Below are 18,000 nucleotides of genomic sequence, written 5' to 3' on the forward strand. Positions count from 1 at the left end.
GAGAGAGAGAGAGGCGTTGGAGCCACTCAGAGCTCTTCTCCAGGTCTGGGAAAGGTCCTCCGAGCATCACAGCAAATGTGGTGTCCCTCATGCAGTGCACTAAAGACCCCAATAACAACAGCAGGGTGAAACCAGACAATCACAACGCTCTCACGTGAGCTCAGACAGGAAAATGATACAAGACGGGAGGGGAGACACTTTCCACAAAGCGATCTCTCTATACCTAACTTATCAGTCCTCATCCTCAAAGCAAACCTGCACAAGGACCACTCTTCCCCTCTGCAGGCTGGCAATATGCACACGCCAACCCTTAGGCTCCCTAAGCAAGTCAGGGGCCAGAGTAGAATTAAACTGTGGCTCAATCTCTGGAAATAGTCCCCACAGTTAAGCTCTGGTCCTGGGGTTCAGGTCCCTCTGACCCATCTGTACACCCCATTTCCTTACACTTGAGTGCCCAGGCCCTCGACTTCTGGACACAGTGCACACAGATTTGCTGCCTCCGTGGAAGCAGCGTCCCACAGTTCCCTCACTTTGCCTCCGCTCAACACTCTCCTTAGCACCCGGCACTTAGCTGATATACACGTTTCTCTGACAAAGCTTAAGACAGAGAGTCACATAGAAGCAAGTCTAAGGATTGAAAACTCCTGGTTACAGATAAAAGAAAAATCTAACCTGCAATCTAGAGCCGCTACTTATGAGTGAGTTCCTTTCCTGTCTAATGAAGTAATTCTCACCCAGTGGGCAGTCCATACAGCGCTTGGCCAGTCGAGAGAGCTGGCGTCGACGTTTCTTACAACACCCACCCTGGCGGAGTGTCCCCTCCATAATGGATGCCATCTGGGGCCTTCTGTTTCTGTTTCACAGTTCCAGACCATTTGTCTCTCTTCCTAACCTGGGGCATTTTGTCACCTTCCGTTTGCCCCAATGTTCCCCCTTTTGTGCTCTGTAAAGGGCCAGAGCCTGCCCCTTGTCTAGACTGTAAAAGCTTGGCTGGGCTGAGAGATGTCAGCTGTCCTCCCTCTTCACTGAGTTCGCTCCCAGAACCACCTCAGCCTAGGTGAGCAGCTTCACCTCCAGCAGCGTTGGAGCACAACATCCCACGTTCCATCACGCCTACGATATTTTCCATCCATACTTCCCCCAATAACCATGACAGCCAGCGAGTTCTTAGCTTTCGGCACAGACTGCACACGGCCCCCTTCGCGGAACTATCGATCACAGGGGAGACGTGCCATGTCTTGGCAAGTCCCGGGGTACGGACTCGTAACTGGGTACCCTCCATCTCTTGCCTGTAAGGACTCCTGAGTCACAGGCAGTGCCTGGGGTTTAGTCATTCCTGCAAATCGAAAAGAGAAACCATTTCTCAAAGGAATGGAAGAGCCACAGACTGAGTCATTGGTAATCGCAGTTTTACTGTTCATGGTACAGAGCGTTCCCCTAGGAAACACAGAGCAGATGCTAGTTCAGAAAGGTTTCATCCTCTGTAAGCAGTGGGCCTGACTCCCCACTGCTGAGTGTTGTAATTTACACCTGATCCATGGCACAGCACATGCAACTGCTGGTCTGAGTGGAGAATTCTGATTCGGTGGCATCGCACACCTGCTTTGCACAAATGCCAGTGACAGCACCGGGTGCCAGGTAGGGGGGAATCAGGTCAGTGTGTAACAAAAGCTTTGAACTGCACAGCAGCAAAATAGTCCAGCTGCCCCCTCTCCGGCCACACTCTACGGTAGCCAGAGGCCGAGAGGTCAGTGCCCCTGAGACTGTAGCCAAGTCTGGCACAGGAATAGATCTGCCCATAGCTGGTACAGACCTTGATGGATACTGGAGTAGAGCGCTAGACTTATCCCTGGCTTAATGACTTTTCTTTTGAAATGGGGAGGGGGGGGGGGGAGTTCAGCTGAGAGGGAAGGAGGATTGTGCACCCAGCCAGGGTGTAACTGTTTTCATTGCATAATGTGTATTTCATGGGGGCAGCTGCACCCAGTCAGGACCCGGGGCCGGGCCGGAGGAAGCAAGTTCACCTCTGCAAAACTAAAGCCATCCCATCCCTCCCCTCCCCCATAGCTCCATTGTCCTTCAGACCTGAGTCAGCAGCACTTGGGCTGGCTGCAGGCTGGGAAAGGGAGGGAAAGCTGCACCCAAATAATAAGCTGCACCTACGTGAGTGGCCAGAACGAGGCAGCATGCACAGCAGATTGTGTGAACATTTAAAATGTCAGCTGGGCTCCTCCGGCTTGCACGTGCCCAGAGGCTCCTTGGGCTCGGCTCTGTTCTGGACTGGGGAAGAATAATAAGAAGTGGCCGACTCTCCCCAATGCACCACAATTCACCCCCAGAGCATTGTGCAGAGCGGTGTCCCTCCACCTCCTTCCTTACACGGGGACTGGAATAGTTAACAATGGTGACATTTCAATTATCCTCACTGGCCCCTCCCAGCTGAGCAGAGCAGTTCCCCTCTCCGAGCTAGTGTTTCAGGCTCTTTGCACTAATTTCACATTTGTGAGGTTTTCCCCCAACCGTAGCAGCTAGAGGCTTGCTTCTTTTCAAAGGAAATCAGATTCTGAAGCATTAGAGAGCAGTTTCAAAGCCGTGCTAGTGCAGCATAGCAGCGTCCCAGCTCAGCCCCAACGCTGGTGGCCGAGACATGTCCTTGGTCACAGAGGACAACTACTGTATCCTTGAAACGCTGCATTAAGAGGGAAAGGCTAGAAGTCAAAGGGGCGTTGGACATTTATGTGAATAACAAGATGCAGAGTTGTAATAATAAATACTAAAAGCGGAGTTTGGGAAGAGAACCTCCACCAGCCAACCTCCATGAGGAGTCAGGAGATTTTCAAAGGGGGGCAGATTATCCCACATCTTCCTCCTGCAGGATTTCTCACACCTGCCTCTGAAGCATCTGGTACTGGCCGCTTCTGGAGACGGGATGCTCGTCTGGACGGACCTTGGGGCGATCCAGTGTGCAATGCCTGTGGACTCAGGAATGTGCGGAGTTGTGTCTGGAACCAGGGTGGTGTGGGGGTGTGATATCAGGCAGGTGGGGTGATGAGCACTGCAGAGGGTGCAGTGCATGGGGGTGGGGAGGGGGCAGTTTGTTTCCTATTGCTGGTGACAGCTAAAAGCCACCTTTAAACTGAGGCATCTGAGTCCTGGTGCCCCCGCCCCAAGCACCTCCTCCAAAGCCCAGATCTCCCACCCAGACGCTGCTGCGCTCCCTCCACCCCTTTGCAGACCACATCGCTCCCATAATTCCCTTTCTGGACTATCATTCCCTTGTCCATAATGTCACTAAAGTGCTAGAGCCCTCACTAAGCTCCCGAGCTCAGCTCTGGCCAGAGAGCCCAGCCGGACTCGACAGGTCTCAATCTGGCCCAGCATCCGTAATGCCCGTACTCCCCAGGCAGCCTGCACAGACCGTCGGAGGCTTGGCTGGGTTCTCCACTGCCCGTCCCTGCTCCGATTGTCCCCTGATGTTCAGACACCCTCCACCCAATCCCGCTGCCACCACCACCTTCCCCAAAAGCCAGGGCGATTCAGTGGAAACAAACCAAGGGGAGTACAAGGGGCCCTGGAAGGCAATGTCCCCTTCCCCTGTGGGGGCAGTGCCATCCCCCGGAAACACTACGCTTCCCACCACCAGCTAGCAACCGGCTCCCACAACGTCAGATGGCTCAGTGCTCCCCGGGACCCAGCAATGGAGAAACAAGCCCAAAGGGGCGAGACCTGGTTTTGTCCCCTCACCAGTTAGCATCGCCACGGCTGTATTGCCTTAAAGTGCACTAGGAACTACCCAGGGCAGGGGTGAGGGGGTGGCACGTGTCCATTCTCCAGAGCATCCAGGAGGTGCCAGTCTCAGGCAAGGAGACCCTCCGGCACCTGGGCGGGCTGCCCATCCTCACTGGATGAGCCCTGATGCTGGCAGCATGTTCTCGCTGGCGCTGTGAAGCAGGACTCGGCGCCTGCCATCCAGCTCTGCTCCATGGCCCTTCTCTGCAGGAGACGCAGGGGTGGGGAAGGGGAGAGGAAGGCAAAACAGGGACATTTAAAGCAAAGGTCTAGGCTCCGCTGAGATGCCCTGACAGACTCAGGGGCATTTAACTTTCCAGAGGCTGAATTCCTGCTCTGAAGAAATAGAAGGAGTCTCTCTTAGGGCAGCCAGTGCACGCGTGCACACACACACACACACACACTTTTCTGGGGGTCTCCAGATCTATCTAACCCCATAAGCGCTTCCTCTGATAACCACCAGAGGGATTCAATTCAACAGTCTCCCCGGAGCCCAAGTCAGCAGCTCCTAGTCTGAACACTTGGAGCATTTCTCTGGAGGTTACGGCGTGTTGCTGGTCCCACGCCAGAGGCAGATTAGCCTTTCCCAGCCCTACAGAGCGTAGGGTCCTGGCCTCACTTACCCGCCTCCTCCATGCTGGGGAAATGTTGGAATCCCTCCAGATCTGCAGACAGCAAGACTTGGAGAACGTGGCCCTGAGAGAGGAGAGGACAAGGGGACAGGATGAGTGTGGTTGTGACATTCCAGCTTCCATTGCTCACAGCGACAGCAAAGACTTCCAGACGTGTGTCCTGGGAGGCTCAGGAAGGGAGACTGGGCTGAGTCAACCCCTAGGTAGGAGCAGCACAGATGACAGCTGCAGCCCCTCCCCACCTCTTGATCCATATGAGTGAACCCCCGATTCTGCAGCCACTGTAGCAGCAGCCTCCCCCCTCTTGAGTGGGCAGGTGCAGCCCATGAGGACAGCAGGTCTCAAGATGCCATGCTCCATCCTGACCTGAGCAGCCAGGCCGCAATGCATGCTGGGCCACGCTTTTGCATCTGAGATGATGGGCACTGACACCAGCTGCGTTAGTGGCAAGTTAGGTGCAGACTTCGAGTTCTTGGCAAATTGCAAGTGTAGCCCCAAGTTCTAGTCCGGGGAAGGAAATTCGGTTGAGCTAATCTGGTGACCAGTCCATTGGTTTTGGAAGCAGCTGCAGTGCCCATGTCCCTGGTCCAACCTGACAGCCAGAGCCTCCCTGCTCCCCCTTTCCAGACACACCTGCAAGCCAGAGAAGGTCAGGGTGACGCCCCTTTTCTTGAACTCCTGCAGCAGGTCTGCCAACCCCATCACCGCGGTATAATCCATGCTGCTGACATGGGTGCAGTCCAGGATGACACAGCGTGGCGGAGACACTGAGGGCGAGAATACCATGTGGTCACCTCACTGACATTTCCAGCAGAACATTCGCCAGCCACCTAGGCAGGAAACTTAAAGCAGGAATCGATCTTTCTGGGCCTGGCAGTTTGGAGAGTTGGCACGAGTTTAGCGAAGCCTCTGCCGGTCCTGCCCCAGCCAGCCAGCCCTTTACACTGCGAGCCTGCTGAAGGCCAGACAAGCCTGAGAGAGAGTGGAGAATAAAGCCTTGATAGCTGCATCAATGGGTCCTGCCCAGGCAGAGTGAATCCCAGTCCAATTCCAACTAAGGCTTTCCCCAAAATCTCTTCCCTACAAGCCGCAGGGAGAGGGCTCTCAGGGGCCAGCTGGCTGATCACAGGAGGTTCAGGATCAGCTTCACGGGCATTTGCCTGAGGAGTTGATCTGAATTTGGGGAATCAGGAGCGCCAAGGCTGACAAAGCCCCCACTGCGGAGCAGCCGTTCTGGACCCATTTATATTCAGAGGCTGCAGCAGTGAGGCCAGCGCTGTCCACAAGCTACAGCATCGAAACAAGGGTGTGTTTGGCTTGTAACAGGCTAGACTGCAACGTACCTGCCAGAGCCCATCTGTGCATGGCATCTCCGAGGGACTCAACAGCGGGGAAGTGCAGACCACTCGCAGGCTGCATGAGAAGCACCTCCTGCTCCGAAAGCTGCAGGAGAACCAAGAGGGGAAGGATGAGAGGTGGTTGCGCTGGGTAACGTCACATGCTCCAATTCTCAGCCCAGAGCCAGTATCCCCCTCACAGTGGAGGCGGGCGGGTAGGTAACACAGCCAGCCATTGTCCCTCACACCAAAGGGCCCTTTACCCCGTCTCTCACCACACACCCATGACTCCCCCCCAGCCCGACACAGACAGCCGTGTGTGCGTGTGTGTGTGTAGATGCCTATGGCAATAGTGACATCCTCCCACATCTCCGGGAACCCCACTGAAGCTGAACCCCACCCAAGGAGGTCTGAGCCGCACCTTGATCCGGGGCCTGGCAATGGGATAGAGCAGGAGAACGCCGGAGACCAGAATGCCGGCGACGATGCCGTACTGAACCTCCCAGAAGCAGAGCAGGAACGTCACACACAGCGGCACAAGGTCCAGCCCTGAGAGTGAGACCCCAGTCATTGCCTCGTCCCATCCGTTTACCCTCCCACTCAGCAGCTGTTCTGTGAAGCCCCTGGAGTCAGCCAGCAGCCCATGGAGCCAGGGGAAGGGGTATGGACGAGGGAAGAGAAGCCCGTTCGCATCTGTAGAGAGGGAGCAGAGATGCTTCTGCGCATGGTCCATCACAGGCTGGAGGCTGCTGGTGGCGGGAAAGGGTTCAGATTGGGGGGCAGGAAGCCAGGGTTCGGTGCTAACACAACATCCGAACATCTAGGGGCTGCCTGTGTGCTTCAATCCCAACATCTGGGCAAGCACCACACGAGGGCTACCAGAGATGGTGAGAGGGGAAGGGTGGGGGGTGGGATACTCAAAGGCCTCATCTCAAAGAAGGGCAGAGTCTGGAGCTGGGTCAGTGAGCGGGACAACACCCGGCCAGAATCCCCAGGCTGGGACACATGGATGTGTTACAGCAGCCTGGAAATGTGAAGTGCTACCTCCGCGCTGAATATTATCATGTAAACTGTCCCCTCTTGGTCCAGGGCACCCCCAGGTGTCGCCTTTCTGTACACCAGGGCACAGAGCGTTCGGGGAGGGAGGGAACTACGTTACATCCAGGTGTGGTGCACACACAGTCAAGTGGCACTCTCAGATCCCTGCGTAACTGGCACGGGTCCGGCAGAGGAACACCTTGCCGGAGAAGAAGAGCTCTGTGTTGCTCGGAAGCTTCTCTCTCCCCCACAGAAGTTGGTCCAATGACCGATATTACCTCACGGATATTTTAACCAGGTGGAGGTTATACCAAATCCCACCCTTTTCAGAGTATCGCCAATAACGGCCTGCAGGTGGTGCTGGATCCCTTCGAACGTCCCCCTGTACTGAAACCATGCAAAGAGCAGGAATTCGGAGCCCCCCAGCCAGCGAGCAAAGCGGGTTGCTGGTGCCCATACGTTTAACCCGCCACAGTGTTCTGAAGATCCTGGCGTCAAACATAGGGGCCACGGCGCAAATGATGACAGCAGCCAGAGCGGCTTTGGGAATGTAATAGAAGAGCGAGGTCAGGTAGGCCAGAGAGAGCAGGACCAGGGTCCCTGGGGAGACACAAGGCAGATGGTGAAACACGGACACCCGATCCCGACCCACGGCAGGGCACAGTCACCCCAGCCTCCCTCCCCGTACACACACTCAGCCCAGCCTCACAGGGGTGAGAACAGGATGTAAAACCCTGGGGCGGGCCGGGCCCAGAATTGGCCCTTGGAATGGCAGGGGAAGCACCAAGGGAGTCCCTGGGTGAGAGCGGGGCACTTACCTGTTATCAGCCCCCCTGCCGGGGTGCACACGCCTGTCTGTGCATTCACCGCTGTCCTGGAACACAAACCAAATGCACCGTTACAGGCCGTGCCAATGCTCCGGGCAGAAGGCACAAAGGCCAGCTCCTTCCAGCTGCCCTGACTGCAGAGTCCAGTGAGGAGAGCAGAATGGGGGGGAGGGGTCAGTGCTGGCTCCCCAGTGCGATGGGGGAGCTGCTGGATGGACTCCGAGTCCTACGAGGGGGGACTGGGGACAGGCCCCGCTCTGAGCTGCTGTCTGTCCAGAGACTAGCCCCTCCCCAGGGCATGCAGTACACCGGGGAAGGCCCATCCCCCCCCACCCCTCCCCACTTTATACATCACCCGGGTAGGAACAAAAGCAAACCCTGAGGGTCCAGGCACTGCTGCTGACCGAGGGGCCACGGGGCAGGAGGGAAAAGGGCCCCTCTCTACTGGCTGGGCTCCGAACCCAGGCCCTGACTGGGCTCACCCAGCCCATTACCAAGGACCCCCCGTGCCCTGCCTCAACCAGCCTCAGTGGTGCTACTCACCGCCCAAAGCTGCCGGTGACGGGGTAGGAGGAGACGAAGGAGCCCAGGAGGTTGGTGAGGCCTGTTGTGGGGGGGGGAGAAGGGATGTTGTGAACGGTGCAGTCAGGAGGGGAGTCAAGATGGTGCCGGGGGAGGGGGGGGCAGAGCAGGCCCTCCGTCCCATCAGCTCAGTGAGGGGCAGCCACCACCAAGGCGCCTTCCAATCAGCAGACGAGGGTCCACAGCAGATTCAGTCCCCAGGCTGAACTCCCAACCCCACCCCAGCCGGCTGGAGAGAGGCTGCCCACAACACGCACAGCACGTCCTGGCAATCCCCCGTCCCACGGGCTGAGCTCTTACCCATCGCCAGCAGCTCCTGATTGGGGTCGATTCTGTAATTGTTCTGCGAGGCTGAAAGAAGAAGGAGGTGACTGGGCAGAACTCCCCACCCCTTTATCCCAGAGCTTCCCACGAATCCTGTGCCAGCACCCAGGGGGCGCAGGGGCAGCAAGGCGCATGGAGGGGCGAGTCAGCCTTTGCGGGGGAATGACCTGAGTCACAGGCCCACGGGACCCCTGGGGAGTGGCTCATTTCACCACCTTCGCTCTCCAGGTCTCCCCGTACCTGGAGAGCAGTAACAGGCCTTACCAACACTGAGCTCCTGTCTTGGCCGTGCAAAGCCTGGACAGCCTGGGGCGTGGGGAACCTCCCTACCCCATTCCCCATGGGCTGCCTCACCAGGGCAATAAACTACAGGGGGAAATGCCCAGTTGTGGGGGAATGTTCCATGTGATCCCCCCGCCCCTGACCCCACTGACCCCACACTCCAGGGGACAGTCCCCAGGCACTTCCTTCCTGCATCCCCTGTGCTATTCTTTGACACGTGGAAGGTCCACCCCAGGGTCCTTCCCCACCGCCATCCAGTGGCAGCTGACTCGAGACCCTTTCCCATGTGAGGGGCGAAGGCTCTGGGAGCCCAGAACGCAGCACGGCAGACCCAACACCATACCGAAGGCCTTGGCAATAGCGACGCTCTCCAGCAGACCCATGAGCGGCACCACAGCCAGTCCAGCTCCCAGGTCCTGGGGAGGGGATGGAAGAGGCCAGCATGTATATCATGGCAGAGAGCGCTGCAGACGCAACAGATGGTGCCCTCTGCACTGTCCCCCATCTCTGAGGGCAGCAGGAAGCACGAGTCTCAAGAGGAAACCTCCCATGATGCAGCTCAGCCGGGCGAGGCTCCCCCAGCCCTGTGCACATACGTGCCGAAGGGCAGGTCACCCCGAGGCTCCATGCATCCAGCCCTGTCTGCTCCCCAACTGGAGGGAAAGGAGCAAAGGGGAGAACCTCCAATTCCCATCGGAATCCCACCTCTCTCGAGCTTGCTCAGCCATTTAAAGGTACGGTACAGAATTAGAGCACCACCCTGGGAAGCACCCATCTGCTTCCACCACCCCAGCACCACTCACCTGCACCATCTCGCTGAAGGGCACAGTGCTGTTGGTTTCGACCTTGGAGAACAGCGGCAGCTGGAAGGGAGGCAGCCCCTGGGGCGTCTCCCCAGTGAGGGTGAACGGCTGGGAGCCCATCACCTGGAAGGAGTAGGCGACCAGGCCCGCAAACAGGACCACGAGTGCATTGCGAGCTACATCAGAGAGGAAATTACCGCGGTGAAGGCATCGCTCCGAGCCCACTGGGGATGGGCACGGGGAGAGACATGCACTGGGGACTCGTTCCAGCCAAGGTGGACGCCTGCTGTCCACAAGAGCATGGGCAGCAGCAGAACGACCCTCCCACCAGCGGGCCTCAGCCCTGCCCTGGAGAGACCCACCGTGCCAGGGGTGTCCAGTCTCCAGTCCTGGCCCTCTCTGTGGGGGGTGCCCACCAGGGGCCAGGCACTGCCAGTCAGGACAGTGGTTAGGACCGTTGCCCCTCCAGGGGACAGACCCATCTCACACAAGGGCCCCCAAGCAACCATCCTATCGGAACAATTTGTGGGCCCTGCCAACGCAGGCCAGATTCTGGCCTAGTGGTGAACGGCCCCACGGCCCAGCACATCCCCCAAGAGCCAGCCTGGGCCAGAGCACTCTCCCAGCAGGTATTTGCTGCAGGCACACAACCCTCCCACTGTTTCCTCCTCTTCGCAGGGTCCTCATTTCTCCTCATCACCCTCTGACCCTGGGCTAACTCCAGGACCTTACGGGTGCTGCCAGGAGGAAGCTGACGTCAGTCAGAGCTGGGCACGGCAGTCAACTAACCTGTTGCTGTGGCCCAGAGGATAAGACGACTGATCCTGACGGACAACAGCTCCACCTGATGGATCCTGGGGATGTGGCCTTTCATCGCCCTGAGCCCCACAAGCATTGCCAGGCAGACCAGCCCCAAGAGAGCATCCCCGGCCCTGCAAACAGACCAAATCCGGGACGTGTCGCAACAGACTGCGAGCACTGCTGCAAAGCTTTTCTGTCGTGGGGAGGGGGAGGGCCCAGCCCAGCCAAGGCTCCAGTTCTGAGCCAGGAGACTCGTCTCTGCCGCAATCAGATCAATTCTCAGGGAACAGGGAGAAGGACCCAGGTCAGAAACCCGACAGGAATCAGTGGAGCAGGATCCACTTCCAACCGGAACTGGCCAGGGGCAACCATTCCCTGCCCCCATTTCAGCCCCTCACCGCACTGCTGCAAAGGGTATGTACTCTGGCCTCCGGGCCCAAAACGTATTAGACAGGGCTGTGCCAGGGTGTGGAGTCACAGGCAAACCTGTGTGACGGGGCATTCACCCCACATGAGCCCTGGGAGGTTAACAGAAGCAAGAGAGGCCAATTAGCCTTTGGCTGCTCCTGGAGAGGAGCTAGGACCCAAGGAGACTTAACTGCGGCTGACGCTCACACGGGCAGGAACAAACGGGGCTGCTCTAAAGCCAGGGAGCTGGCCACAGAGGCAGGGGCTGCAGCGAGGAAGCCTGCAGCCCTGCTCCCTGATTCTGGGGGAGGAAGCAGCCCAGGGAAGGGGCAGTGAGGGCTGAGAGAACAGACCTGAGCTGCTAGGTCGAGGGGCCCCGGACTGGAACCGGTGCAGAGGGGAGGCCTGGGTTCCCGTACAAAGCACTGTGGGAGCGGTGCAGTCAGCACAATGGATAGGGAGAGACCCTGGTGAACCCTGGAAGGTGGGCTTGGCTGGAGGGCTAAGCCACTGCGGCTCCTGACCAGCAAGATGGGGACTGCAGAGCGAGTGAATGTGTCAAGGTGCTGAGCGACTGCAGGATGGGGTGCAGAGTGGTGAGCTAATTCCCCAGATGAGCCACGAGGAGGCGCTGCTGAGCAGTGAGTAGCATGGGCCCATTACACTCAGTAATTTCCTCGCCACAGGGGCTGCTAACAGAGGCAGGGCAGGGCAAGGTGAGGCACAGAGACAACCGAGCTCGCAAGCTTGGGCTGCCCAGGGTCAGGGAGGCAGCGTGAGGCACAGACGCTCCCAGGACTGGCTTGAACTGGGAACCATGCAAGTAACTGCTTGGTGCTCAGCACTTTCGGACTGGCCGCTCGCCGATGGGCCCAATGCCCTGCTCTAGCGGTGGGACTGGAGAGGGAGACAATTCACAGCTCCATCCCCCTTTCCGGCAACTGGGGAGGCCACGAACAGTCAGGCCGACCCCATATGTCCCCACGCCCCAAAGCAATCCATGGAGTACAGCTTCGTGTTGGCACAGGGCACTGGGCAGTCTGCTTGTGCCTGGTGTGATCTGACGGACGATGCAGCAGGCAGCTGCCCCTTATAGTCACATGCCTCTCCCAGCCCTGCCTTCCCCCCACCTCCAACCAGCCACGCCAGGACGCTGGTGGAAGGAATGACCTAGGAAGAGCACAGAGATGTCTGCTGACCTGGTCTCCCCGATTCTTTGGAAGGTGTGATACACCTGCAGGAAAAACTGTCGTGGAATGTTGTGCAGCCCCAGGATGTTCTGTGCAAACAAACAAAGGCCCCGTGAAAGCCCAGCACAGCCCCAACTCCCAAATGCACCTGACAGGTACCCCAATGCCAGACCAAACAGCACGGCATTGGCCCCTCCCCTTCCCCATGGCACTGGCCCACGCAGTGTCTTTTGTGTCTGCTACCTGGGAGCTTTCATCAGGGACCAGACCACATAGCTGTGTGCAAACCTCTGGCCAAGGAATTTTCTCCAGATCCTTCCCCCAGCCCTAGGAAACTTTGGAGGCTCAATGGGGAGACAGTTCCCAGTCTCCCAGATGCCTGGTGCTGAGGCAGCTCCAGTCCCATGGAGACAGAGTCCTGCTTCCCATGCAAGCAGACAGGCTCTCCCAATGTGGTATTCAAACTGGGGTGTTTTCCTTGACCCATGACTGTCCAGCTGCCGCCTCTCGAGTTCTCACATGTCACCAGAGGCTGACGGTGAATGTGGCTAAAAGAGCTCAGAGGTTCCTCCCAGAAAGAGCACTTGATGAAACCATAAGAGATTAGCTGATGTTTTCTGTTGTCTGGCGCCTTGCAAAGCATATGCTGACCCACATCCCTCTCTGATTACGGTCAACCACAAAGGAAATGTGGCAATACCTAAAATCACCACACGGAATGAAGAGGATTGGCCAAGCCATGGACCAGTCAAACCTCACAGCCAATCCCAGCCCCCCTCACCTCCCCTCAGAGAAAAATCTGCAGTCAGATGGTAGACTGTCCCCGCAGCACCCCCATAACCCCTGTCGTCAGCAGAGAGGAGGACAGTGTATTTACAAGGGAAGCATACGGCTTGGTTTAGCTTTGTCCACACAGCGTAATTACCAGGAAGCCCAGGCAATGGGCAGAACATCACCTCCACTTGCCCCGCACTGAGCATGCTCTCGGCTCTGGGAGGGAATGAGCGAGGAACCCACTATGGGTCACCAGCATGGCAGTGCAGGACACTCACCCCCATCACATCAACCTTGCAAAATCCTTCCAGTGCACTCATCTGACGCAACTCTTTGTTTGCTTGTTTGTCTGAGAGGCAAGTGAATTATCCTTCATGTTTCCACTGACATCACTGTGCTGAGCTAAGCAGACCGTGCACCTGGGCCGGTGAATTTTTATGACAACTTTGCAAGGCTGCATTAGGCCACTGCACAAGTTAAACTAAAGAAATGGAAAAGGCTACATGCAGGAGAAGGACCTACCTTGACCTGGTTGAAGCTAATGGTGACCGAAGCCGCCAAGGTAAACCCTTTAATGACGGGGCAGGAAACGAAGTCCAGTAGGAAACCTGCAAAGGATGGAAATTGCTATAAGGAAGCTGCTATCCTAGGTACAGACTGCAGCATGCACACACATGCAGAGTGCAAGGTTTTACAAGTCAGAGCTGGACAACAGCAGAGACATCTCTTGCAGGGACAAGTTGCTAGAATGAGAAACGTCATACAAAAACAAGGCCCAACATGGCCGCAGCATCTCACCGAGGTGCAGGAGACCCATGGCTAGCTGGATACAGCCTGACAGGAAGGTCAGCAGGATGGCATAGGCAGGGTCATGGAACACATAGGAAGAGACCAGCAGCGACATAATGGCCGTTGGACCCAGCGTCACATCTTTTGAGGTCCCCAGCAGGCAGTAGACAAAGCAGCCCATGAAGGAGGAATAGAGACCGTACTGCACAGGAACAAACAGAGCCTTCAGCACCAGAATCACAGCAACCTGGGCACCTGCTCTGATCACGCCAGGAACTGGGCATTCGGAAAGGATGGCTGGGATTGGTTAACAAAGGGTCTGGCCATGGAAGTATCTCAGGGGAAAGTATTGGGTAATCTTCAGAAGAAATGTCTGTAGCTGTAGCTCACGAAAGCTCATGCTGAAATAAATGTGTTAGTCTCTAAGGTGCCACAAGGACTCCTGTTCTTTTTGCGGATACAGACTAACACGGCTGCTACTCTGAAACCTGTAGCACATTCGTCACCCCGATATCTGTCCCACACACTTTCTGAAAGAGGAACATGGACGGTCCCAGGAGGCTGCCTGCCTTCAGTCCCCCAATGTGCCCTGTAGGGTGACCAGATGCCCCCATTTTATAGGGACAGTCCTGATATTTGGGACTTTTTCTTATATAGGCACCTATTACCCCCCACCCCATCCCGATTTTTCACACTTGCAATCTGGTCACCCTAGTGCCCTGCCACAACCACTCACCTTGCCATGTGTTACTGCCTCGCTAACACCCACCCAGTCCCCAGCTGTTACAAACTTCAGCCTTCTGCCAGGATATGCAACCTCCCCCCTGCACTGTAATCACCCCCACTGTGAACAGTGCCCCCTTTATAATGCTCAGAACTCTGCATTTTTGCAGTGGCCACCATCAAAAACTTGAGGTTTACTGTGTGGCAGTATTTATAATATCCTCCGCGCTGTGACTGGGAAACTCCTCCAATACCACAGTACATTTAGCTACTGCAGCTGGGGAACATCCAGGCTGTAGTGGCATTGGGGGTACGTGCTATAAGAGGACACTATGGATTTACTCACATATGGAAAGAGTGAGCTCTAAGCTTGGGCGTATGTAAGGCCGGGTGAGGAGCCTGCATTGATCAGATCAGCACACGCCTAGGCCAGGGACAGGCAAGGGATGTCCTGCTCAATGTCCCCAGCAGTGAGGCATTGGGGTGCCTGTATGAACAGAGGAGGCAGGGCTGGCTCCAGGCACCAGCCCAGCAAGCAGGTGCTTGGGGCGGCACGTCCGGGTCTTTGGCAGCAATTCGGCAGCAGGTCCCTCAGTCCCTCTCTTCCTCTTTGAGCTGCTGCCAAAGTGCCGCCGAAGAGGACGAGAGGGAGCGAAGGACTCGCCATGGAATTGCCGCTGAAGAATGGAGCGGCACGACTGAGCTGCCGCCGAAGTGCCGCCGATCGGCTTAATATTTTTTTATTTTATTTTTTTCGCTTTGCCGCTTGGGACGACAAAAAAAGGCTGGAGCCGGCCCTGAGAGGAGGGGAAACAATACTTATTGGTTGCCTCGAGGTGATTCTGCAAAGGAACTCGCAACAGCTGCCTCCACCCACCCCTGGCACAACCCTCCAGGGCTAGAATCGAGCAACGCACCTGAACTGGCAGGCCGGCCACCTCGGCATAGGCCAGCGCTTGCGGCACGACAGTCAGGCCCACGGTCACGCCAGCGATGAGATCGAGCTGCAGCCACCCCAGAGAATAGTGGGGCAGCCACCTGAGGACAGGGAGCCTCCTCTGCACCGTGTGGTAGGAGCAGCATCTCTGGGGGGCCTCTCGGTCCCGCTCTGCCATAGCAGCTTTCTTGGGGATTCAGGCCAGTGTGTAACACGCTCCAGGCCCAGCTGGGTCTGTCAGGGCACCGCTAGAATCCCCTGCAGCGGTCTCAGGGGACATGGTGACCAGGAGAAGACAGTGTCCTCAGCAGCTCTGTTCAGTGGAGTTCTCTGGTTCTCCAACATACCTGCGTGGGAAGGAGGTTCAGAGACTCGGCCTAGGCCAGGGAGGGATGCTTGGGGCACTGTCTGCACCAACCGACGGATTCCTCTCCTTCTGGTCTCCTATCAAGGCCCAGACTGAGGGATGCCTCCACCTCCTCCATTCACCTGGTGAGGTCTCCTAAGGCAGAGCCTTGGCCCCGGGGGCAAGTGCAGAGAACTTGCTGGGTGGAATTTTTCTGCCCCCTAGAATGGGCTCTGGCTCCCTCTCCTGGAACAGTATCCCAGAGGGTCACTGGCCAGCAGCACTCCAGGGCAGGGAGTGGGTCCCAAGGGACTGGCATGGGCAGAGTGCTGCTCAACTGGTTTCTCTCTCTCTCTCGTTGGTTGGCAAAGAGACGGAAATAGAGAGTTTTTACACAGGGCTGCAAAGAAAGCAGCCCCCCCCCCTCCCCGAAATGCCCAGCACATGGATCTGGGCAGTAAGTGGCCCAGCAGGGGCTAGTTTGCTCTGATTATATTCCAAAGCCAAGGGCTGAGAACAGAGGACGAACAGTCAGGGCGAGCCGGATCGGCGGCAGGGACAGGCGGCACACGCCTCTCCCCCTGTGCAGGGCCAAGGCGACAAAGACCCACCATGAGGGACACAACAAACCTCATTTCACACAGGAATATCAACAAAGATACATTAGAACCGGAAAAGGTACAGAGAAGGGCAACAAAAATGATCAGGGGTCTGGAACAGCATCCATAGGAGCCGCGATCAAAAGGACTAGGACTGGACAGCTGAGAAAAGAGGCGACTAAGGGGGGATACGATGGAGAGCTATAAAATCCTGAACGTTGTGATGGAGAAAGTGAAAAGTTTTCAACTAGCAATAATCACACCTCAGATTAACTTCATTGGCTATGATACTGCCCAGTGTTATTTATCCCTCCACATAACACAAGGACCAGGAGTCACCTGATGAAATGAACAGGCAGCAGGTTTAAAACAAAAGGAAGCGCTGCTGCTCCACAGCACAGGCCCTCCGCCCTGGAACTCTTTGCCGGGGCCGTTGTGAAGGCCAAACGGTGCTGAGAGCCATTGAACCACAAGGTAAAACCCTCTCTAGGATGGAAACCACCTCAAGCCAGGGGAGGGGGGAGCAGCAGCACCCCTAGTTCCAGCACCTGGAGCCGGGAGCCCAGGGCTGCCCAGAGGATTCAGGGGGCCAGGGGCAAAGCAATTTCGGGGGCCCCTTCCATAAAAGAGAGTTCCAATACTATAGAATACGCTATTCTCCCGGGGGCCCCACTTGCCCCCCCCCCGGCAGCCCTGCCAGGGGCAGGGGCTCCTCTGCGGTACACAACTGCCCGGAGGGGGGGGGTGATGGGGGGGGCAGGAGAGGCCCTGGAGAGCTCTGGCTGCCCCTGCCTTGCTTGTCCCCCCCGCGCTGCCCGGCCAAGGGACCCCGGGCCCCGCACTCACCCGCGCCAGCCGCCACCCCCGTCCGCCCGCACCCCGGCCCGGCTGGCGTGACGCGCCCGGGGCGGAGCCGACGAGGGGGCGGTATCCCCGGCTGGCGGGCGGCCCTGCGGGTGGGGCCCGGGCTGCAGGTCGCCATGGGCCTGCGCTGGGCGCTGCTGCTGCTGCTGGCGCTGCCGCTGGGCTGGGCCCGCCGAGCCCGCAACGTGCTGCTCCTCGTGGGTGAGTGCGGCCCGGGGGCTGCAGGACCGGGGCCAGCTCCCGGACCGGGCACCTGGGGAGCGGGGCCAGCTCCCGGACCGGGCACCTGGGGAGCGGGGCCCGCCCCCGGACCGGGCACCCCGCTGGGTCCTGGGTCCGCCCCCGGACCGGGCACCTGGGGAGCGGGGCCCGCCCCCGGACCGGGCACCCCGCTGGGTCCGCCCCCGGACCGGGCACCCCGCTGGGCCAGCTCCCGGACCGGGCACCTGGGGAGCGGGGCCAGCTCCCGGACCGGGCACCCCGCTGGGTCCTGGGCCCGCCCCCGGACCGGGCACCTGGGGAGCGGGGCCAGCTCCCGGCCCCTGGGGAGCGGGGCCCGTCGCCGGACCGGGCACCCTGGCACCAGGGATGGCTCCTGGACTGGGCACGGGGATCTGCCACCCAAAGTTAGACTCTCCTGGTACCCAGACCCTGGGAACAGCAACCAGCCCCAAGACCAGACTCCTCCAGACCCCTAGAGAAGCTCCTAGTGGCCACGAAATGATTAGCGGTGACTCACCCCCATGGGAGCAGCTGCAAGAAGAGGATTCCAGAGTCACTGCTCGGACTAACTGCCCGTCCCCGCTGCAGCCCCTGGGACAGGAACTGCCTGAGCAGCTGGGAGCCTGTACAGTGCGGGGCTCTGCAGCCTGGTTCACGACAACTCCTGCGCTGCTGCGGCCTGGGGTGTGTGTCACCAACACTGCAGGGCCCATGGCAGGGTTTGAACTCCAGC

The 18,000-nt window shown here is 58.1% G+C and overlaps 2 protein-coding genes across 11 annotated transcripts in view; one reads left to right on the forward strand and one right to left on the reverse strand.

The window, feature by feature from the left end:
* Window positions 1-17,841, reverse strand: SLC26A11 (solute carrier family 26 member 11). Of its 9 annotated transcripts, XR_005588358.1 has the most exons (19): window positions 17,028-17,077; window positions 15,217-15,583; window positions 13,586-13,778; window positions 13,310-13,395; window positions 12,023-12,102; window positions 10,404-10,546; window positions 9,615-9,790; window positions 9,155-9,227; window positions 8,506-8,556; window positions 8,167-8,227; window positions 7,615-7,670; window positions 7,256-7,396; window positions 6,180-6,307; window positions 5,765-5,864; window positions 5,055-5,188; window positions 4,413-4,485; window positions 3,745-3,993; window positions 2,164-2,280; window positions 1-1,336 (listed from the first exon to the last, which is right to left on the reverse strand). XR_005588358.1 is itself a non-coding variant. In XM_039500850.1 (17 exons), exons 2-17 carry the CDS (start codon window positions 15,412-15,414, stop codon window positions 3,899-3,901), a joined length of 1,788 nt encoding a protein of 595 aa, XP_039356784.1. In that variant the 5' UTR covers window positions 15,415-15,583; window positions 17,785-17,841; the 3' UTR covers window positions 1,881-3,898. The 9 variants fall into 9 exon arrangements, 4 of the variants coding, with proteins under 4 accessions (XP_039356784.1, XP_039356783.1, XP_039356786.1 ...); XR_005588361.1 differs by lacking the exon at window positions 2,164-2,280; XR_005588357.1 differs by having other exon boundaries at window positions 2,164-3,993.
* The window catches only part of SGSH (N-sulfoglucosamine sulfohydrolase), a 9,629-nt gene continuing 8,164 nt past the window's right edge, over window positions 16,536-18,000 (forward strand). Inside the window, exon 1 of one of the 2 annotated variants that reach the window (XM_039500854.1) lies at window positions 16,536-16,655. Coding sequence is in view for 1 of the 2 variants with exons in the window: in XM_039500853.1 (XP_039356787.1) it covers window positions 17,162-17,246 (85 nt within the window). In the remaining variant the exon portion in view is untranslated. Of the gene's footprint in view, window positions 16,656-17,120; window positions 17,247-18,000 lie in introns of those variants that run through there. The other variant, XM_039500853.1, reaches the window with a different exon arrangement.

The sequence above is a fragment of the Mauremys reevesii genome, linkage group 15 (genome assembly GCF_016161935.1).
Source record: "Mauremys reevesii isolate NIE-2019 linkage group 15, ASM1616193v1, whole genome shotgun sequence".
Classification (NCBI taxonomy): Eukaryota; Metazoa; Chordata; order Testudines; family Geoemydidae; genus Mauremys; species Mauremys reevesii.